This window comes from Fundulus heteroclitus, chromosome 19 (assembly GCF_011125445.2).
Source record: "Fundulus heteroclitus isolate FHET01 chromosome 19, MU-UCD_Fhet_4.1, whole genome shotgun sequence".
NCBI classification, from domain to species: domain Eukaryota; kingdom Metazoa; phylum Chordata; class Actinopteri; order Cyprinodontiformes; family Fundulidae; genus Fundulus; species Fundulus heteroclitus.
Genome location: NC_046379.1, coordinates 7498782 through 7517446, shown reverse-complemented (window position 1 = coordinate 7517446; position 18665 = coordinate 7498782). Strand labels below are relative to the sequence as shown.

Sequence of the window (18665 nt, the reverse complement as noted above, 5' to 3'; positions counted from 1 at the left end):
CACATTGCACTAATAATTTAGATATTAAAATCATACACCAAATAATATTCTAATGACATATTAAATTATAGCCTAATGATATAAAAAAAAAGTTGAGTCTTTTTCTCAATTTCCGAGTCAGAATGATCTGAATGTAGGAGTCCGAGTCCAAGTTCGAGTCATCAGTGCTCAAGTCCAAGTCACGAGTCTCTAAATTTAGCTAATGACTCGGACTCGAGTCCTACAACACTGCATATCATCATAAGAAATAGATTCTGTTTTATGTTTTCAGGGGCCCTGGCCCCTGTTGGCCCCTGTCTAGAACCGCCCATGCATGTATATTTTAAATTATTTGATAAATAATGACAACAACGAAGCAGCGTAGTGCCCAGGTTCACAGGGTTCCTAGAAATGTTTGGACATTTTTTTCTGTTTTAAATGGACTTCTGCTGCCAGACCCACGGAACGCTTATTGTTTGACAAAGAGCTCCCCCTGCTGGTTGTATTAATTGCGTGCATGGTGGAGAAAAAGAAAGCACCTCCAGCAGCATGTTGAGAGCTGCAACAGAGCTCAGGTCATTGAAGTCTATCAGAGAAGATGCGAGTGTTCGCAGGAAACTCCCATCTGTGAAGACATTAATAATTATTTTTTTAAATTTCCAGCAGAATCAGATTAACTTTGCCTGAAAACGACGAGGCATACCTTTGATGTTGCTCTGGAAGAGCTGGGGCAGGATGCCATTAGGGGCCAGCTGGTGAAACATGCAACGCAGGAACTGCTTGGCCACGCCTGCTACGTTCCCAGGGATCAGCATACTGCAAAAGCAGAGACGGAGCATTTCTGTGATATTATATTATACATATATATATTATAAGCATTTCTACGCCTCGGCTCCAAAGTCTCGTACCTCTCGGCTTGTCCGGAGAAATTGCCACTCGACGCCAGCCTACAGGGGTCAAAAGCAGCAGATGTGGACTCAGGGAGGAATGATGCATGAGCTGTGAGAGCCGGTTACGAAACGCTGGAGTGCTGTGTGGATGGAGCTGCCGTGCCCTTACCTGCCCACAGACTGCATGATGTCGAGAAGCATGGGAGCAGCCAAATCAGGGCTGAGGTGGATGAACATGGACAGCACTACCACTGCGAGGGCCAGAGTCTCCTCGTCATATTCCTCCAGCACGGCAGCACAGTCCCGGCACCTTCAGCAAGGCATAAAAAAGAAAAAGAAAAAATTAGCGTGGGCATTAAACGTGGGTTTTTCCTACAGGTACGGCTGATGAATTATTCACCGGTCGGACATGGTGGTAGGCTGCTCGTCGATGAACTCCTCCGGGGCTGGGACAAACATGCTGACTGTGCTCGGGGCTGAAAGTAAGCTTGTTTTTGTGGGACCTACCAAGAAGAGGACATGGTTCCCTTCAGTTTTTGCTTTCGTTCCATCAGCCCTGTGTACATAATTTCCTGAAAAGGTCACGCTGTTACAGAGAGAAGTCCCAAGCATCTGACCGGTCTCCCAGGTGCAGATGTTGTGCGGCGCGCTGGACTGATGCTCCAGCTGCCTCTTCATCAGCTGACTCATCGTCAGAGCGCCCAGAGAGCCTCGCTTCGCCTGGCGGTACTGAGCTGAAGGTCAGACAACAAAAAAACACAGTGACAGTCATATAATGTTTGGTTTGATTACAGGCCTTTTTTAGTCTCATAATCTCAAATTGCATGTTTTATTTGAGGAGTTATTTACATAAATTGTATAAAAAGATTCAACCCTGTTTTTTTCTTACTGTCTAAATCAAACTGTAATTTTCCTGTTTTAGGTCATTTAGGATTACCAGAATTATTTCTCTTGGCTAAAAGCTAGAATAATAAGAGAGAAAGAAATTCAGAAAGCCCAGGTGATGAACAATATTCATCACCTCTTTCTTTTTTCTACATATATAATATATAATAATATATATATAATATATATTATTTACATGAGGTCAGTGGATTTGTATGCAATATATGCATTATATTTAGATATAAGAAACTTTTGCTTATTTTTAGTTCCATTTGTGCAGTGTATCCAGAGGGAAACCAGTCCTGTACTGACATTAGCTGAAAGGCCACTCAGGAATGAAGAACCCATCTCACCAAGAGCAATATAAAAATCCTGATTGCAGTTAGCAAATTACCCTCAGCGACAAAGACCTTATTTCAGAGACACATCCTGATAAATGACCACTGCTGCTTTGGGAATAAAGGGTTTGCAAGCCTGAGTAGATCCCTCTAACTGTGAAGTATGAGGGTGGCAGGATCATATTGTGGGGGCGTTTTGCTGCAGGAGGGACTGGTGCACTTTACAAAAGGGGTGTAATAACATCTGACTTCAAATAAAAATAAAACAAACCTCTCTATTATTATGCTGGCATTTAGCAAATAGAAATAATGCAATTAATCCAAATTAACTTAAAAGGGCAACAGAGAAAAAAAATGTTTGTATGTTTTTTTAGTCATCTGGGAAATGGATTTAGACGTTGCTCAAACAGATGGTGTGGAGGAGGTCGTGCTTCCTACTTGACACTGAAGAGCGATGGCTGGTTTCAGGCAGAGCAGCTTCAAGGGTCGGAGCCGAGGCTGATTCCCGGGGCTTTTCCAAGGCAGACATACCTTTGTGATCTGCAGGGCAGTGAAGGGGAGAGCGTGTGCATCACAATATACAGAATCTGCTCTTCCTCTCACTCTTATTAGCATATTATACAATATCTGAACAGAGCAAACAGAACAACACGTAAGTACAAGAAAGTGTTTTCCCCCCCTCACAGTAAAGGTTTGATTCTCTAGAATAGAAATAAAATTAGTTAAACAATAAACAGTTTGAAATTAAATGCAACTTTTTGTTGTTGCTGTTAGCTTTAATTGCATTTTTTGGAGGTAAATGTAATGCATTCTGCCAACACTGATGCTGTTTTCTGCTCATTTAAGGTTGGAAATCAGTAATTTTTTGGTATTTTTTGTTTAGATTCTGCTGCAGATTTACAACAATCTGTTTCAAGGTGCAGAAGACTTCAAGGTGCTCATTTCACCTGCGTCTACAACCCAGACCCATGTGGCTGAAGCAGAAATGTGTTTGGTTTCCCTCCTTCAGGGTGAACTTCTCTGAGCTGATCCTGCCCCGCTGATTTAAAGCGTTTAAATGTCGCTTTTTGACCCAAGCGGATCACGTAAGTTCATTAAGACCTCATAATTTTATTTCAACTACTAAAGATTTGCTTAAAGGCAAATTTGAGGGGGGAAAAAATGGCAAAAATCAGCTTGTCTTCTAAAATGTTTCTGTCCAATAAGAGCCTGAGATAAAGGCCTTTTCATTTCAGATCCTTACCCGCCTCGGTTGTCGGTTCTACTCCCAGCTTGTCGAACGTGTTGAAGGAGATGTCCAGATATTCCCTCTGGATGGCGCTGACCGCTATCTTCCTCTGCTTCCGCTGCCGGGGGACGATCTGGATTTTGAACTCCGCTTCGTCGTTGCCGTCTGCGTTGTCGGGTTTCGGGTCGCTGTCGGCTTCGTCTCCCATGTCGTCGTCTTCCTCGTCGTCTCCGTCCTCCTCTTCGTCGTTGCAGTCGGTCTTGCTTTTCTCGGGAGAGGAAGGCGGCTCGGCTTTGTCCTCCGGGATGTCCAGGAAGACGGTCCTGCCGGAGGGACTGGAACCCGTTCCTATCTCCGTCCTCACGTCCTCGGGGATCACGGAGGCGTCGTCTAAGGAGGTGTCGGGAACATTTGGAGTCTTCCTCAGCAGGTCTCTCTTCTGCTTCAGGGTCATCGGGCTTTCATACGGAACGTTCTCCAGACGTTCGGGGATTTCCAAGGAGGCGCTCGGAGTCAAACCTTTGACCCTCTTCTCTGACGATTGTTGCTCTTTTCCACCCACGACCTCCGGGTCCCTTTTCTCGCTGGAGCAGTCCTCCACGCTCACCTGGACCACAGGAGACAGCCGCAAAGTGTTGCTGCTTGCCGGGGAAGCGGAGATCTTCGGACTCCCGCTGAACCTCGAGCCTATGATGGTGTTCAGGTCGAACTCCTCGTCGCTCTCCACGATCCTCAGCGGAGGCAGCGGCTCAAAGACCAAGGAGTCGCTGTCGGACATGGAGAGCAGAGAGTGTTTCTCCGGGATTGAGGTGCAGTCTGAGGAGAGATCAATGAGGTCTTGATCCTCCTTCTCCTGAACGGATCCTTCCAAAGAGACCTGACTCAGTTTGTCCTCAAAGGTCTCCATGCAGCTGAGCCGGACCTCCGGGATGACGGGTTTGGACGTGTCGGACTGGCCTCCCCGGGAACCTCGGCGATCCACGTGATCAGCCCGAACCGAAGAGCCGTCGGAGGATCCTTTACCTTGTTGCCTGCGGGACGCGGACGAGGGAAGGACCACAGGGGGCACCTGCATGTCACAGCGATCAATGCACGACTTCCTCCGGTGTTCGTCCAAGCTGAAAAGGATGGAGTCCGTGTTGGAAATGTCCAGAGACTTTTGCTTGTGCATGGCCTGAAGCCGTTTCTTCCTGGTGCTCTCCTCCCTGACGCAGTGCAGGATGCTGTCCTGGAGGGCGCTGGCTTCACGGTACTCTGACAGCTCGATTTCACCTGCCGGCACAGAATAAGAATAAAAAAAAACAAGGCTGAAATGAAGGAGTCTCCTGCATTCACAAGCACTGGCCGAGAAAAAAGGGATCGTTGTTGCGCTTTAAAAGCGGCTAGACTCTGAAAGCTTCTCACTTCTCTTGGCGTTCAGCTCCACCGGTTGATACTTCACAGACTTGCTGCCTCCGATCCGCTTCAGACGGGCAAAAAAGGTCTGGGACTCCTTGTTGGCAGCGCCGGTCGGTGTGTCATGGACATCTGACTCATCAAAGACGCTGTCCTCTTCTGATGAAAAACAATACAGGACATGAGATATATCATCATTCAGCATGTCGCCCTCTTTAAAAACAAATAAAAACACGACTAACATTAAACAGAGAAAAAAAATAGACACTCCATTAAATATTTAGTTATTTATAAAGAAGCGATAGCATTGATGTACTGTCTTCTATATATTTGCCGGGAAATGTGATTTAACTGAAGGTAAACAACTAAAATTAACATAATTTTTCTCATTAAACAAAATAATTTAATATTTTCAATCGACTACTGGAAGTTCAGAGAGACACTTCTTGCAGCCATCTATCCGTCCCTGTCATGTACAGTTATTTGTCTTCTGTCCAAAGAAGGACAGAAATGCACTTTGATGTTGACAATAGCGAGAGTCTGCTGTAGATCCCATTATGACATTTCTGGACTTTCGGAGACTTCTTTAAGCATCTTGCGGTCTGCTTTCAAGGTGAACATGCTTACACAGCCAGGCCTAAGCGTGTTGGTAGTTGCTTTGAATGTCCTCAACTTGTGGACTGTTTTATGTGAAGTCAAATGGCTAATTTATCTGGAACAAACTTCCAGAAAACTGTAAAAGTGCTGAAAGCCTGAGTTCCTTTAAATCAAGATTAAAAACACATTTGTTTAATATTACCTTTGACCGTTCTAGTTAAACAGTTTTACTGAAACATCAGTAGTTTAGGTTTGTAGTCCAACTGTTTTTAATATTTGCTTTTAGTTTCCATTTTCCCATGTTTTATTTTGTTTAATTTTCTATATTTTATTCCAACTTGCTTTTATTCTGTTTTTATTTTTCTATATTTTAATCATGTGAAGCACTTTGCATTGTCTTTGTACTGAAATGTGCTATGCAAAACAATTTGCCTTGCCTTGCCTTGCCTAATTTTAAATTCATCTTTTTTTAAATGACATTATAAGACGTATAATCTGTTTCTTTCTGAATGCCTAGGGCAGCTCTTTCGCTTCAGAGAGTCATGTACAAGAGATGAGATAATGTGAATAGCATCCAAAGGTTGAGATACAAAAGTCATTTCAATTCTTTGGACAGCCAGACTTGACCGAGAAGATGACATGACAGAGAAACTCAAAACATCCTTTTCCAATGATAGACTGGTAGCCATCCATGTTCCTGAGTACTTTTAAAGGCTGGTCATCCTTAGGATCCCCATTTAAAGAAACTAAACTTTGAATAACAAAAGGTTAGAAACAGGGATGTGGTTGGTTCTTCTTATTTTGAGACATTAATTTCCCTGGTAGTGTCACTTTTTTAAGCAAACTCCATCCCCTTTGTTGTGGTGAAGTCTTGTTTTTCAATGAACGGCAATCAGTAATGGCATGACCTTTTTATTTGCCATTAGAAGCACTCCCATATTTGACGTGAAGGAAATTGGGGTTGTTTAACTCTGGCTTCAGGCTCACCAAGTTCATGTTTTGTTTGAAGGCCATGTCATTATAAACTCATCATCCACGATTGCTGCTTTTTGCAATGAGGCAACCTTATGCTCATTCAAGAAAACCACCATTTCCTCTGGCAATATATGAATAAAATCTTCCAATAAGACTAACAAAAAGATTTCAAGTTTCCACATGCGTTTGACCACTAGTCCTCTTGTGATTCCCGAACTTTTGCCTCTGGGCAAAGCTCTTAATCAGGTGATATGGACTCTTTCAGTACGTCACAGTTCGTCTTCAGCAAAAAGAGTCAATATAACTTAATGAGCCTTTCCCTTTAGCTTCCATTGCAGTAGCAGAGCCCTTATCTCCTTTCTGGTGCTGCAGCAACCCTTTCAAAATGTATTATAGTAGGAATCAACTTATGTTTCTCTACTATGTTGTTTACTCTCACCTAAGCAGCTAGGAAAGCACTGAACTAAACATCTGACGTTCAAACAGGATAAATTTCCTTCAAAATTACGAGAAATGATGTGTGCATCTGATTTGATCTGCCTGAGTTTATTTTTTGCCACGTGAAAATAAATTGGGCATGTCTTTGTCCCTTCTAGCCTCTTGTCCCAAATAAGCCTCAAACCACCACACAACCAAGGTGATGTACCTGCTGTTGTATAATATGCCTGATATGACCAATTTGCTGTAGATGCTGGACATGAATCAACAATCTTTATTCCATTTTTAATCTGACTACAAAATAAAAAATAGTTATTTTTGGATGTAATTACAATAAGGGTTTCATTTATTCCTCACCAGAATTTACTATTTACAAAAAATCTTAATAGGTCTTGCTGTTAAAATTGACATTCGTTAGGCAAATGCTGTTTTTAAATGGTCAATCAGAAGAAGCATCTCGACGTCCAAACTGTTTTTACGACATTAGCGGTTAATGAAATGTACGAGCAACAAAACATCTCTCCTTTTACCTTTTTCCTTCTCGCTGTAACGGCTTATGTTGGAGTTGTCGCTGTAGAGAGGTCCAGCTGCAGCGTGCGGACGGCAGCTGTGATACTGAGCATTCAGCGTGTTGATGGTGATGTGGACCAGGTGGAGGACCACTTTACTGCCATCCATCTCTCTGTAGGGGTACTGCAACACATAAGAAGGAATATTCTGAAGTTAAACAGGGCCGCTCCTCCAGCCTCTTAAGACACAGTTGTAGTAGCTTTAAATTTTCTGGCTGTAGATATTATCTGCATCACACGAGGAGCTGCTTACTAATTTTTGGAGATATCATCTGCCGTACTTAAATGGTGGTTTGTTTTGTTTATTTTCTTTAATTTCCATAAGAGATTAATAGAAATAACCAACCATGTCAACTCATATAAGGCTTCACATAAGATTTCTCTCCCCTGCATGACTGGATTCATTTCTAGGTTGGATTTTTCTGAAGGTTTTACTTTAAGATTTTTCTGCTGCAAAACATGATTAATTTATTTAAAGACTTCTTGAACATGTTTACCATATCAGGCCATACAATTTAAAACTCAATTCCACCCAATACTAAAGGGATTTATGCTAACGTCTGGATTTAAAAAAGATTTCTTAACAATATATCTCATTATTTGGGCATTAAGCAAATAAATTGGTGATATAAATTACCTGGAAGAGGAAAGGTTTGGTCTGATTCAATTAAAACTACTTTACATACGTTTTCCGAACATTCAGTGATGTGTGAACTGTATATAGTTGTAAAAAGCAGCCCACTCTTTGACAATAAAATGAAACAGGGAATGTGTTTATGCAATCTTTTGTTGAAATATAAATCAAAAAGTATTAAAAAAAATGTAAGTAAAGATTAAGTGTCAAACTCATTTCTATATCTTTGACATCATGAAGTCATTAAAAGGGCTGGTTGTACATATATATATATGTTCATTTTCATTTCATAATTCCATTCAAAAAAAAAATTTAAAAATAAATAAATAAATAAAAATCACAGTAACATCAAATTAGTGCGTATCATGGTGAGTTACACTTTAAACTCATCATTCTGCATCACTTTCTCTATTTTTGGACATTCCTGGGTTGTTTTACTGTGTTGTGGAAAAACTGACACCTAGTGGCAGGATGTTGTTACTACACAGTTAAGAAAAATCAACATTTGCAGTTTCAGCCACTTTACACCTTTTATGTATAAAGTGATATATGAATATATGCCTCTACTTTATAACATGATATGCCTTTTTTGGCTCTTGATGGCCGGATAAATCGCCTTGACGGGCCGGATTCGGACCGCGGGCCTTGCGTTTGACACATGTGGTCTAGGGAAAATTACCTATAAGTGATTTCTGTACTGTAATTTGATATATTTGATATAAAAATACCTTGTAGAGGATTACAAGAAGAGCTTTGAGCCACATCTGCCGAATATGTGGCTTCAAAGCCCACAAAGAGCATCGGGGTGGCTGCTGAAAGTAATGTCTGAGCTGAGGACAGGCGCAGTACTTCAGCACCTGGACCACCAGGGGGAGCAGCTGCTTTCCCAACCCGATGTTGTAGTCCATCACCTGAGAAAAAAAAAACACATTCAGACTCACTTTGGTCACAGGACAAGCACAATAATGTGAAGTTAGCTTAGATTTCAATCACTTGTGCAATGCCAGCGATGAAGGCATTGAAGCAGGTGGAGGTGCGCATCTTCTGAGGTGCAATCATGAAGCAGCCTTCTTGTTGGTCATAACCCAGGAGCACGTACAGGTGCCTCTTCACGGTGTTGAAAGCCTTGGCGCTGCCAATGTCAGCGTCGGCGCTGCTCTGGTCTTTGGCCATGAATTTCATGAGCACCATGATGAGCTGGTGAACTGTCTGGTGGTCGATGCCGGCGTCCTCGGGCAGCAGGTCTCTGATAATGGTGTCGTCCTCAGGAGAAGGCGTCTGGCCTGCAAGAGGTGCTGAAGCGTCAGGGTTAAAGTGCAGGAGGAACCGTGCTACAAGGAGGGGAGAGGGGGGGGGGAGGGCAGGGAGCAGCAGCGGGGTGGGGTGTTGACAGCACAGAGGTGGAGGGGTCAACTCAGTCTGTTCAGGGATATGTGGAGACACCATCATGCAGTAACCGCTGTACAAAGAGTTTATGGGGTGTGTAAATGGGAAAGACGAAAACAAATGAGCAGCAATCTGTTTGCTAAAGTGCATGTTTACCCAATTATAATTATAATAACACTGATTTTCACTTTTTATTTCACACTTTTACACGTTAGACTGTCTGTGTGCACTTCCCAATATGTTGCCATATATTAGGTTGAGCTGTGTGTTTCAGATCTGGGTTGTGGTTTACCTGGCAGGACTTTCTCTATCATATCTCCGAGTGTCGGTGCAGATTGCTCCTGCCTTGTAAGCTTTAGTGCTAAAAACCACAGATGAAGAACAAAATTTAGGAAAATGTACAAGGGGCGGTGGCACAGGACACATGTGCAGGCTCCATGATCTTCGAAACACAGACAGAGTTACAAAAACACAACCATTCGTTGCTAATGAGAACATAGACGTTTAAAGACAAAACCATTACATGCCCATGCAAGTCAGACTGTTCTTAAATAAAGAAATTCGTGGAAGTGCAGCTCTAACTCTGATCGGTAAAAATGAAAAGAGAAAAGAGAAAACTGAAGAAATATGGTTGGACTTTGCTCTGCTAAAATTTAAACACACAAAAAAACAATTGTTATAATAGAAGAAGCTCAAAATTGATCTTTATTGGATGCCATTCATAAAGAAGTGTATAGGCGGCAAACACTAAAGTTCAGGATCAAAAGGTTTAGTTCTTAGATTTAATGAAACTTTCATACTTTCTAAATATACTTAAAAAAGTTTAAATGTACATAACAGAGTGGTGCTTACAGAAAAAAAGCATATTTAGTTCAAATTAAGAGTAAAATGTCTAAGAATAAATTCATCTTTTATAAAAGCAACACAATATAACACATTAGACATTTAGACGGATCTAAATCTGGTTATGTAAAAAACTTTAGATGCTATCGAGTCGCCAAATATTTGGATCCCAGTAAAAAGTCTTTTCTGTCCCACTCGCCAAAAAAACGTAAACATGTGAAGTTTCCTTAACTGTACTGGGACTTTGAGCAAAGATTTTTACTTTTGAGCAGGTGGCTCTAGCACCTCTTGCCCAATGTCAGATCTGGAGGAGGATCTGTGATGCTAGGGGTCGTTTGGTTTCCCTTACAAAGGCCCTGAAAACCTTTTTCAGAGTGAGTGGCATTATGAGCTCATCTCAAGTCATTTTAGATAAAAAGTTGGAAGCCTCTGCCTGAATGCTGTGAATGGGTCTTCATTGGGCCTCTTAGCAGGACTAGGATCCAAAAATATGTGGCCAAAACAAAACCAGTAACCAAATGAACTGTCCTTCACTGCAAAAAGGGAATTAAAAGTAAGTGAAATTTTCTTGAAACCATTGTAATTTTCCTTGATTAGAGCAGGTAAATAAGACTATTTGCCAATGGAATAAGATTTTTGCACTTAAAATAGGAACAATTCATCTCCATCGTCTTATTTCAAGTGCGAGATGTCTAATTATGTTATTTTAGAGATGAATTGTTCATATTTTAAGTGCAAAAATATCATTCTATTGGCAAATAGTCTTATCTACTTGCTCAAATCAAGGAAAAATACACTAATTAAAGAAATTTTTACTTATTTTTAGTTCTCTTTTTGCAGTGTTCATGGTCATCTACGTCCCGACCTAAATCCTGTGCGAGGGATGTCAAACTCCCACCCCGAAGGGACGGTGTCCTGCAACTTTAACTTTAAGATGTTTCCCTGCTAAGTAAAACCTGAGTAAAATGACATGTGGTCAGAATGTGGTCAAGTTCTGCTGATGACCTAATTATTTGACCCGATGAAGCAGAGAAACATCTTGCAGGACAGCTGCGTCCGAAAAGGTCTTTTGCACACAGATTTTGATTACTGTCTTCAGTGAATCGTGGTTCAAGGGACAGATGGATTTTCTTGCACTACTCACGAAGTCGGTTGCTCAGCGACTCGGGGAGAGAAAAGGCCCGTTTGGACTCCTCCTGGCCTCCCTTTACGCTGTCACGCAGCGAGCGCACGCTCTTCTGCTGATTTCTGGCAAAACGAGCCCTCCGTATCTTCCACATCGCCGCATCGCTGAGGTTGGCCACGTTGGTTCGCACAGCTGTGATCGCTGTCGAAAAAGTAAAAAAAAAAACAGAATAGAAAACTGAATATGAAAGAAAATCATTGCCTGCAACTCATCGAATGGGAACGTGGCAGCTAGCGTATACGCACTGGTGGGGAAGGGAAACTCCTTGTTGCAATCTAGGTGCAGCTGGGCCTCCAGCGACAGCGTTTCAAAGCGGTTGACGAAGAACTCCCAGCTCAGAGCAGGAACGTCTTTCTTCAGGAAGTGCAGCAGGAGAAGTTTGCTGAGGATGATCGGGCGGTCCCTGACGACGGTGTCAAACTGGAAGTCCAGACACAGGCACAATCCCTGCAAAGCACATAGGTTTGCCAACACAATGGATACTTATTATTATATTGTAGATCAATCAAGATATTGGCGTACAAATAAAACCACATGTTCTATTTATAGATCTTTAAAAAAAAACTGATTCAGTCAACTACTTTTTAATAAATTCTGACATAAGTTCAAAATCTTTTAAATGATTTAAAAAACAATTTAAAAAGCAGCACTAGGAGTGTTCAAGCAGAGGACCATAAAATAGACTTTAGATAATTAGAGGAGTGCCCCAGGGCTCCATTTAGGCTCCCATCCTTTTCTTAATTTTCATAAGTAATTTAGGACAAAATATTCAGGCTAACCTGCATTTATATGCTGACGACACAGTGATCTATACATGTACTCATTCTACGGTACAAGCAATAACAGAATTCCAAACAGCATTTTAGATTTTACAGCTTTGAAGAGGCCAAAACTGGTTTTAAAATGAAATCTCATGATTGTATCGAAGGCTCAGTTGCAAAATCTTGATAACCTGAAAACCTTCAAAGTTGATATTAAACTGATTGAAAGGGGTTTCTTCCTAGAAGGACCTGGGCTTATAGATTGATGACATACTTACATTTAAAGTACATTTCAGTAGTGTAGTTAACAAACTTAAATACAGGGTTGTTTTTTATTTTAAATTCAATCACATCTAACATTTTCTGTGAATAAAAAGCCCCGTTTCTAGCTGTCAGAGAAAATGGGTAAATACTGGACAGCCATGCAGCATCTTCCACTTTAAAAAGTCTCGACTTGTTTCTCTCCACGGTTTATTTTAAAAATAAAATCTCTCATTTACTACTGCATTCTTTATGATTTGGTTGACCGGACATCATTAAGTGTTCGTGAGCAACATCACTGGTTTATGATCATCTGCTGGGTAAACTCCATCTGTTTCTGAGCACCCTCCTCTCTATTAATTTCAGAAACTACCATTTGCATGCCTCCAGGTGGTTGCTTTTAAATATTGGCCGGGTTAAACAGACTTTGGTTATACAGAGTTTAACAGCGTAAAGGTATTGCACAGGGCCACAACAATAGCCTTGCTTGGTTTTGTCCAGAAAATACAGACCTCCTAAATCCCTCTAAATGTGACAACAGCACCCCCTGCTGTTTGATCTGTACCTGCAGTCAGTAGTGTGACAAAATACTGATAATAAACCCCTAAAAAAAGTACAAAACTTAATGTAACTGAAGTTTCTCTTTAATATTAATAGCTTGATATTATTTTTGCTATATGAGGCTCATAGCTAGTTAAAAGTTGACTGCAGGTACGACACGGACTAAAAGCCATTTATATTGTTTTTAATATAGTGGAAAAAGTGTGGTGTTGTTGAAACATTCTAGTTGTTAGAAACCAGTAATATGTTAGAAATGAACCCATATATGTAGGTATCGTAGCTTTAATGCATTAAAACAGAAAGCAATAAAAGTTACATTTTCATGTTCCTTCTTGAAAGGGAGGCACAACAGAAAGCATTTCAGAACCACTAAACTCATCTAGAACAGGACAGGTTTCTACTTATTTAACATGGCAAGAAAAAGTCAGTTGTTTTGTAATTCCTAAGTAAACGTCTAGATTCAGCCATGTGTGGGAATAAACACCGGTCTTCTAATGCCATAGCCTTTCAGTTTAAAAAGAAAAATTTAGAAGGATGTTCAAAACAAGAAATTTGCAGCTGAAAGTACAAAAAGTGACATTAATGATTTCTATATATATCAGATCCCAAAAAGACTTATTTTCCGCTGTCAGTTCACCTGCAGCGCTGGCCTCTTGATGGTGTCCAGCAGCAGTCTGGCCCTCGTGGCCACGGCGGGGTTGACGTCCTCCACGGACGCCAGGAAGCAGCAGAAGGCGTGCGCCAAGGAGTATTTCAGCAAGTGGTTTTTAGTCACAGCACTGATGTCCAGGAAGCGGCACAGCACCGCCACCTTCTCGACTGAGGAGAAAGCACGAGGGAAAAATTACTCATCGTCCAGAACCCAGACATAGTATGCATTGTAAATAAGAAGAAACGAGCTACTAAATGCCCCCGAGCAATTCATTTGAATTCAGATGATTCAAATATGAATTAAAACATCTTGTTTTAGGTAAAGTAGCAAGTTATCAGTCCACATTTGACACATAAGAGAGTTAAAACTGAAAAATGACATATAATTAAAATATAATTTATAAAGAAAAGCAAAATAAAATTTCTGAACTATTGTATGTATTTACCTGCACTTAGTAAGTGGTTGAAAACAACCCAAGGTACTGCAGTTTTCAAATTATTTCATTTATTAAGAGAAAAAAGCAAAGAAACTTTTTCCTCACTTTATGTCAAAAGGTCAATAAATCAGAAACAGTTTCATGGATGCACGTTGTCCATCACCCCAGAAACACAGATTTGTTTATTGTTTATTGCAGAAAATAGGACTGCATCACAACAGTGGAAAACTGTACATTAGTTTGGTTAGTATAAATAATAGGTCTGAAAATGTTATTATTATTATTATTATTATTATTATTATTATTATTATTATTATTATTATTATTATTATTATTATTATTATAATAATGAGTAGAAAATCCCACAGTGACCGCTAGGTGTCAGTGTTGGAAAAAAATTGGGTATGAGAAACTGCCAGAAGGCATGTTAGTACCTTTTATGACTGAAATATTTTAGAAATTAACGCCAACAAGAGTAGATTTATAGGTCCAGTCACCTCCTCTACATAAATATAACATTTTATTAGCTTTTTACTGTCTCTACCTTTTTACTCATGTTTAAACCTTCCAAACTCATCTTCTTGTGAAGCGTTGCTGATTCTCTTGTGTTGTCGCTACTTATTCCTAATAAACCCACACATCTACCATCACAGTTTGATGCTCGTTTCTTTCTTGTCAACAATTGTAAAAGCTGCTCTTTGTGTCACAAAGCAGGAAAAGCATTACAAACCCCAAGATATATTTGCCAACTAAAGGGGAAAAACACAGGCAAACTGAGCTTCAGGGAAGGGACATTAAATACACAAGTCACAATTTACAGAAGAAACATTTGTAAAAATACATACATACATATATATATATATATATATATATATATATATATATATCTATATATATATCATAGTAGATAGATAGATAGATAGATAGATAGATAGATAGATAGATATACATATATATATATAGATAGATAGATAGATAGATAGATAGTGCCTTTCTCACCTGCTTCAAACCGTATTTTCCAGTCTTTGCTCTTGAAGTTTGTGTTGATGAGCTTCCAGAAGATGTCCGCTCCATGGGACAGTGAGAGCGCGTGCAGAAGCTGCGGCACAGCCAGCGAGGCCAGCTGACAAAACTCCGACTTCAGCATAGACCACAGGCTGAAAGACAGGACACACACACATGCCGTCACAGAGTTATCCCAAACCAGCGGTGTGTCCGTGAGAAGTCCTTTCTTCACCTGGGGATGAGCATCTTCTCCTGGATGTAGGCCAGGAACTGGGGGTGATCCTTGCGGGCCAGGTACAGGCACTCTCCGTGGAGGCACAGGATCTTCAGGCAGTTCAGCATGTTGAACAAGATGTCGGGCTCCTCAAACTTGGACATTTCCTGACGACACACAACAAGCATGACTGACATGATCAAAACCCATCAATGAAAACCTATTGAGCCTTTGTGTTGGTGAGACTCAGATACCTGCAGAATGGTATAAATCAGCTTTAAAGACACAGGGAGCTGCTGATAGGAGAACTTCTTGTCTGAATTGTTCTTCATGCCTAGAAGGAAGAAAACTGTTGAACACAATGCAACAAAATATAAATACGATGTCCCTGTGAACTAGATTCTGGTGTTAAACATCTGCTGCTGTCTTATCATCATAATGAGACTGCTGTAAAGTAGATGGGAGGCTCTGATATTAACCTTATGAAAAAAATGTATAATGGTAAACCATAAACAGAATGGAGATGAACCTGAGTATGTACTAGAGGCTGTTTTAAATCGATTATTTAAACCAACATGGCCCTTTGAGCATCCACAGACCCAAAAACTGGCTGGACTACCATCAGCCAGACCCCAAAACCTTCTGCTTGTCAGAGGTGGACTTGATTATGTGCTTTAAATGGTTGCCCTGCTGCAGAACCCAAATGCCCTATAAATTGAGATCACAGACTGATGGTCTGGCTTTAAGCTTTGGGATTTTTAGGTAGAGAGCAAAATTCCTGTATTCATCAGTTGCCCTAAAGGAACAATAAGTAATAATGACATTTAGTGGTTAAAATGGGATCAACATATACACAACGCCTTTCACGGACACCCCCCACATACCCAAAGGTCCGTTGTTTCACTGCATTTTTACTTCCACAGGATACGTATGTGATGATGTATTCTTTTCTCTTACTGGCTTCCATGTTTGCAGACTGCTGCTCTTTTGCCAGAATAAAATATCAAATGCTGTGCTCTGTTCTGGGAACCGTGGGAACTATCATGTGATTGGCTGAGGAACCAGGAAGTAAACACAGGCTACACTCTGAACCGAAGTAGTTCCGGACTGTACTTGTAGGTTTGAAAGGAGAAAAATTTCACTAAGACGTTGTTGAAGGAGAGGAGCAATCATTTATAGTGGAATGTTACTTCCATCCCAGAAGAGAAATGAGTATCATTTAGGTTGATTTTGCAGTAAACGTCTAACTTATTGCTCCTTTAAAGGAGACCATGATGATTTTTATGTTATTAATGATGTTCGTTTTACACCATATGAAGTGGGATGAAAAACATGTTTTCCCAAAAGTTTAAATAAAAAAGTTCAACGGGCCTCTGTGTTCTTCTTTTTTGCTCAGCAGCGGGTTTTTTTTTTGGGGGGGGGGGGGGGGGTTTCACCTTGCAATTTTCCCATAGCTGCTATTTTTGCCAAGTCTCTCTTTCCTGTTGTTGAATCTTAAACTCTGACCTTAACCGAGGCCTGCTGTGCTTTAGATGTTGTTCCGGGTTCTTTGGCGACCTCCTAGATGAATCATCAATCTGCTCTTTGAGTAATTATGGTAGGCCAGCCACTGCTGGGAGGATACACCATGTTTTCCCCATTTGTGGAAAATGGTTCTCCCTCCAGTTCAGTGGGAACCTGAAAAAAAATGGCTCTGTAATTTACAGATCTCTGCTTAAATTTCTTCAGATCAGAAAAGAGATTTTTTAGCCTACTTCCTGTTGTCAGGCGGGTTCAGGTTAAGGTATTTCTTTATTCTTTTGGTCAAGCAGCAATTAGTCCAGGGCGTGGCTGCTAAAATCGAACCAAACTAATTTGATTAATCATAGTTTTTAACATTTAGTTTTCCACATACAACTTGGAAGAATGGCTTTTTTTTTTTTTTACCCCAATGAGTAAAATCATCATTTAAAAACAGCATTTTGTATGTACTCAGGTCATCTTTGTCTGATACCAAAACTAGCTTCACGATCTGAAACATTTAGGCGTGACAAACACGGATGTCGAATGTGCCGCGCTTGAAATTGTTTGTTTGAAACCGATCCACACCTGGATTCTCGGGAGAAGGGTTGTTGAGGTTGTCGTTGTTTGGCTCACTTGGGTTCTCTCCTTCCTCGCTCCCATCCTCCGTCCCAAGGGTGAAGTCTGGCTGACACGCGACCAAGGTGTCCTCCAAACAGTCCGTGGGCTCCTGCAGAGACAGCGCGTACATTTCATTGTTCCCTCCTGCGTGATAAATCAGCCTGAGTAAACCAAGCCAAGATATCTGTATTTATAGCTGAACTTCACTCGCCCAGGTGGGGTTTTTTTTTCAGGGGAGTGTTAATAAATGTATATATTTCTGCATAATCTGTCAACAAGCTGGATAGTTGTGTATTAGGTAGTGATGCTTGGGACCAGGAGCCTGCAGGGCTTTAATATAAAGCGATGCCTCCCTAATGCAAGGTTAATTTATGCGCGTCTCACCACAAGGCGGATCTCTTCCCGGGGGGTCAGCCTCTCCAGAAGCTCACAGCCCAGCTGGTAGCACAGGATGCTGGATTGGCACAGGCTACACTCAAGGGCCTTCTCATCCTTCTGGCAGGTGTGGGAGCCCCCCCACGGGGCCTGAAAGACATTGTTGATGATGCCGACGATATCCTTCCCCAGGCTGCTGTCTAGACCCAGCATCACACCGTCGTCCTGGAGCTCCATCTGCGACAGCACGGGGGGGAAAACAGCCACGTAACGGCACAGAAAGTGGAGCGCGACACACATTTCAAGATCCCACCTGTGGGCCGCGGCTGGCGCCGAATTGTGTCCGCGGAGTTTAAGCTTCTGCTCTCAGCTGAAACCAGATATTTGCAGCATATAAAAAAGGATTCATGTATTTCTGTCTCTGTTTTACTGATTTAGGTCAGTCAGAAGTTACTCATCCTGTCTGTATGATGAAAGCCAGACCTATATGAGAGAGACTTATTTTCTATGAGATTCAGGGGTTTACATGCATTTGACAAAGCTTACTGTTAGAGTAGCTTAGGTTACCCTGAGCTATCTCTATAGTTATGCTGCTATAGGCTTAGGCTACTGGAGGACATCAGGGTCTATTTCTCTCACTCTGCTGAGTTCTCCTACTGTTCTCCAATTTGCATTGCTTCTCATCATTTCAGCTTTTAACTTTTTGTTCTCTCTCTCTCTTTCTCTTCATAGTAGGTACACCTGGTCTGACGTTCTGTTAACTGTGACATCATCCAGGGAAGACAGACCACCCGCTATTACAATCTAATGTAGAACAGATTACTGGATCAATGTGTGCTTCTGTGCTTGTTTGTTTCACTTGTTGCTGGTGAAGATTCTCAGTCATCCAGGTCATGGTCATTCCAAAAAAAGTAAAAAAAAAAAGCAACTGGACTT

The 18665-nt window shown here is 41.2% G+C and overlaps 1 protein-coding gene across 13 annotated transcripts in view; it reads right to left on the bottom strand.

The window, feature by feature from the left end:
* The window catches only part of LOC105919426 (protein unc-79 homolog), a 57659-nt gene that overhangs the window by 12656 nt on the left and 26338 nt on the right, over window positions 1–18665 (bottom strand). For 5 of the 13 annotated variants that reach the window (XM_036151046.1, XM_036151047.1, XM_036151058.1 and 2 more), the window contains 20 exons: window positions 17739–17966; window positions 17322–17463; window positions 15488–15582; window positions 15252–15400; window positions 15014–15171; window positions 13564–13745; window positions 11589–11790; window positions 11302–11484; window positions 9607–9675; window positions 8922–9259; window positions 8657–8839; window positions 7256–7418; window positions 4725–4874; window positions 3336–4592; window positions 2531–2632; window positions 1270–1603; window positions 1039–1179; window positions 888–926; window positions 683–795; window positions 519–604 (listed from right to left, as the gene is read on the bottom strand). In XM_036151046.1, the coding sequence (XP_036006939.1) occupies window positions 519–604; window positions 683–795; window positions 888–926; window positions 1039–1179; window positions 1270–1603; window positions 2531–2632; window positions 3336–4592; window positions 4725–4874; window positions 7256–7418; window positions 8657–8839; window positions 8922–9259; window positions 9607–9675; window positions 11302–11484; window positions 11589–11790; window positions 13564–13745; window positions 15014–15171; window positions 15252–15400; window positions 15488–15582; window positions 17322–17463; window positions 17739–17966 (4314 nt within the window). The remainder of the gene's footprint in view (window positions 1–518; window positions 605–682; window positions 796–887; window positions 927–1038; window positions 1180–1269; window positions 1604–2530; window positions 2633–3335; window positions 4593–4724; window positions 4875–7255; window positions 7419–8656; window positions 8840–8921; window positions 9260–9606; window positions 9676–11301; window positions 11485–11588; window positions 11791–13563; window positions 13746–15013; window positions 15172–15251; window positions 15401–15487; window positions 15583–17321; window positions 17464–17738; window positions 17967–18665) is intronic. The other 8 variants (XM_036151051.1, XM_036151053.1, XM_036151055.1 and 5 more) reach the window with 8 other exon arrangements.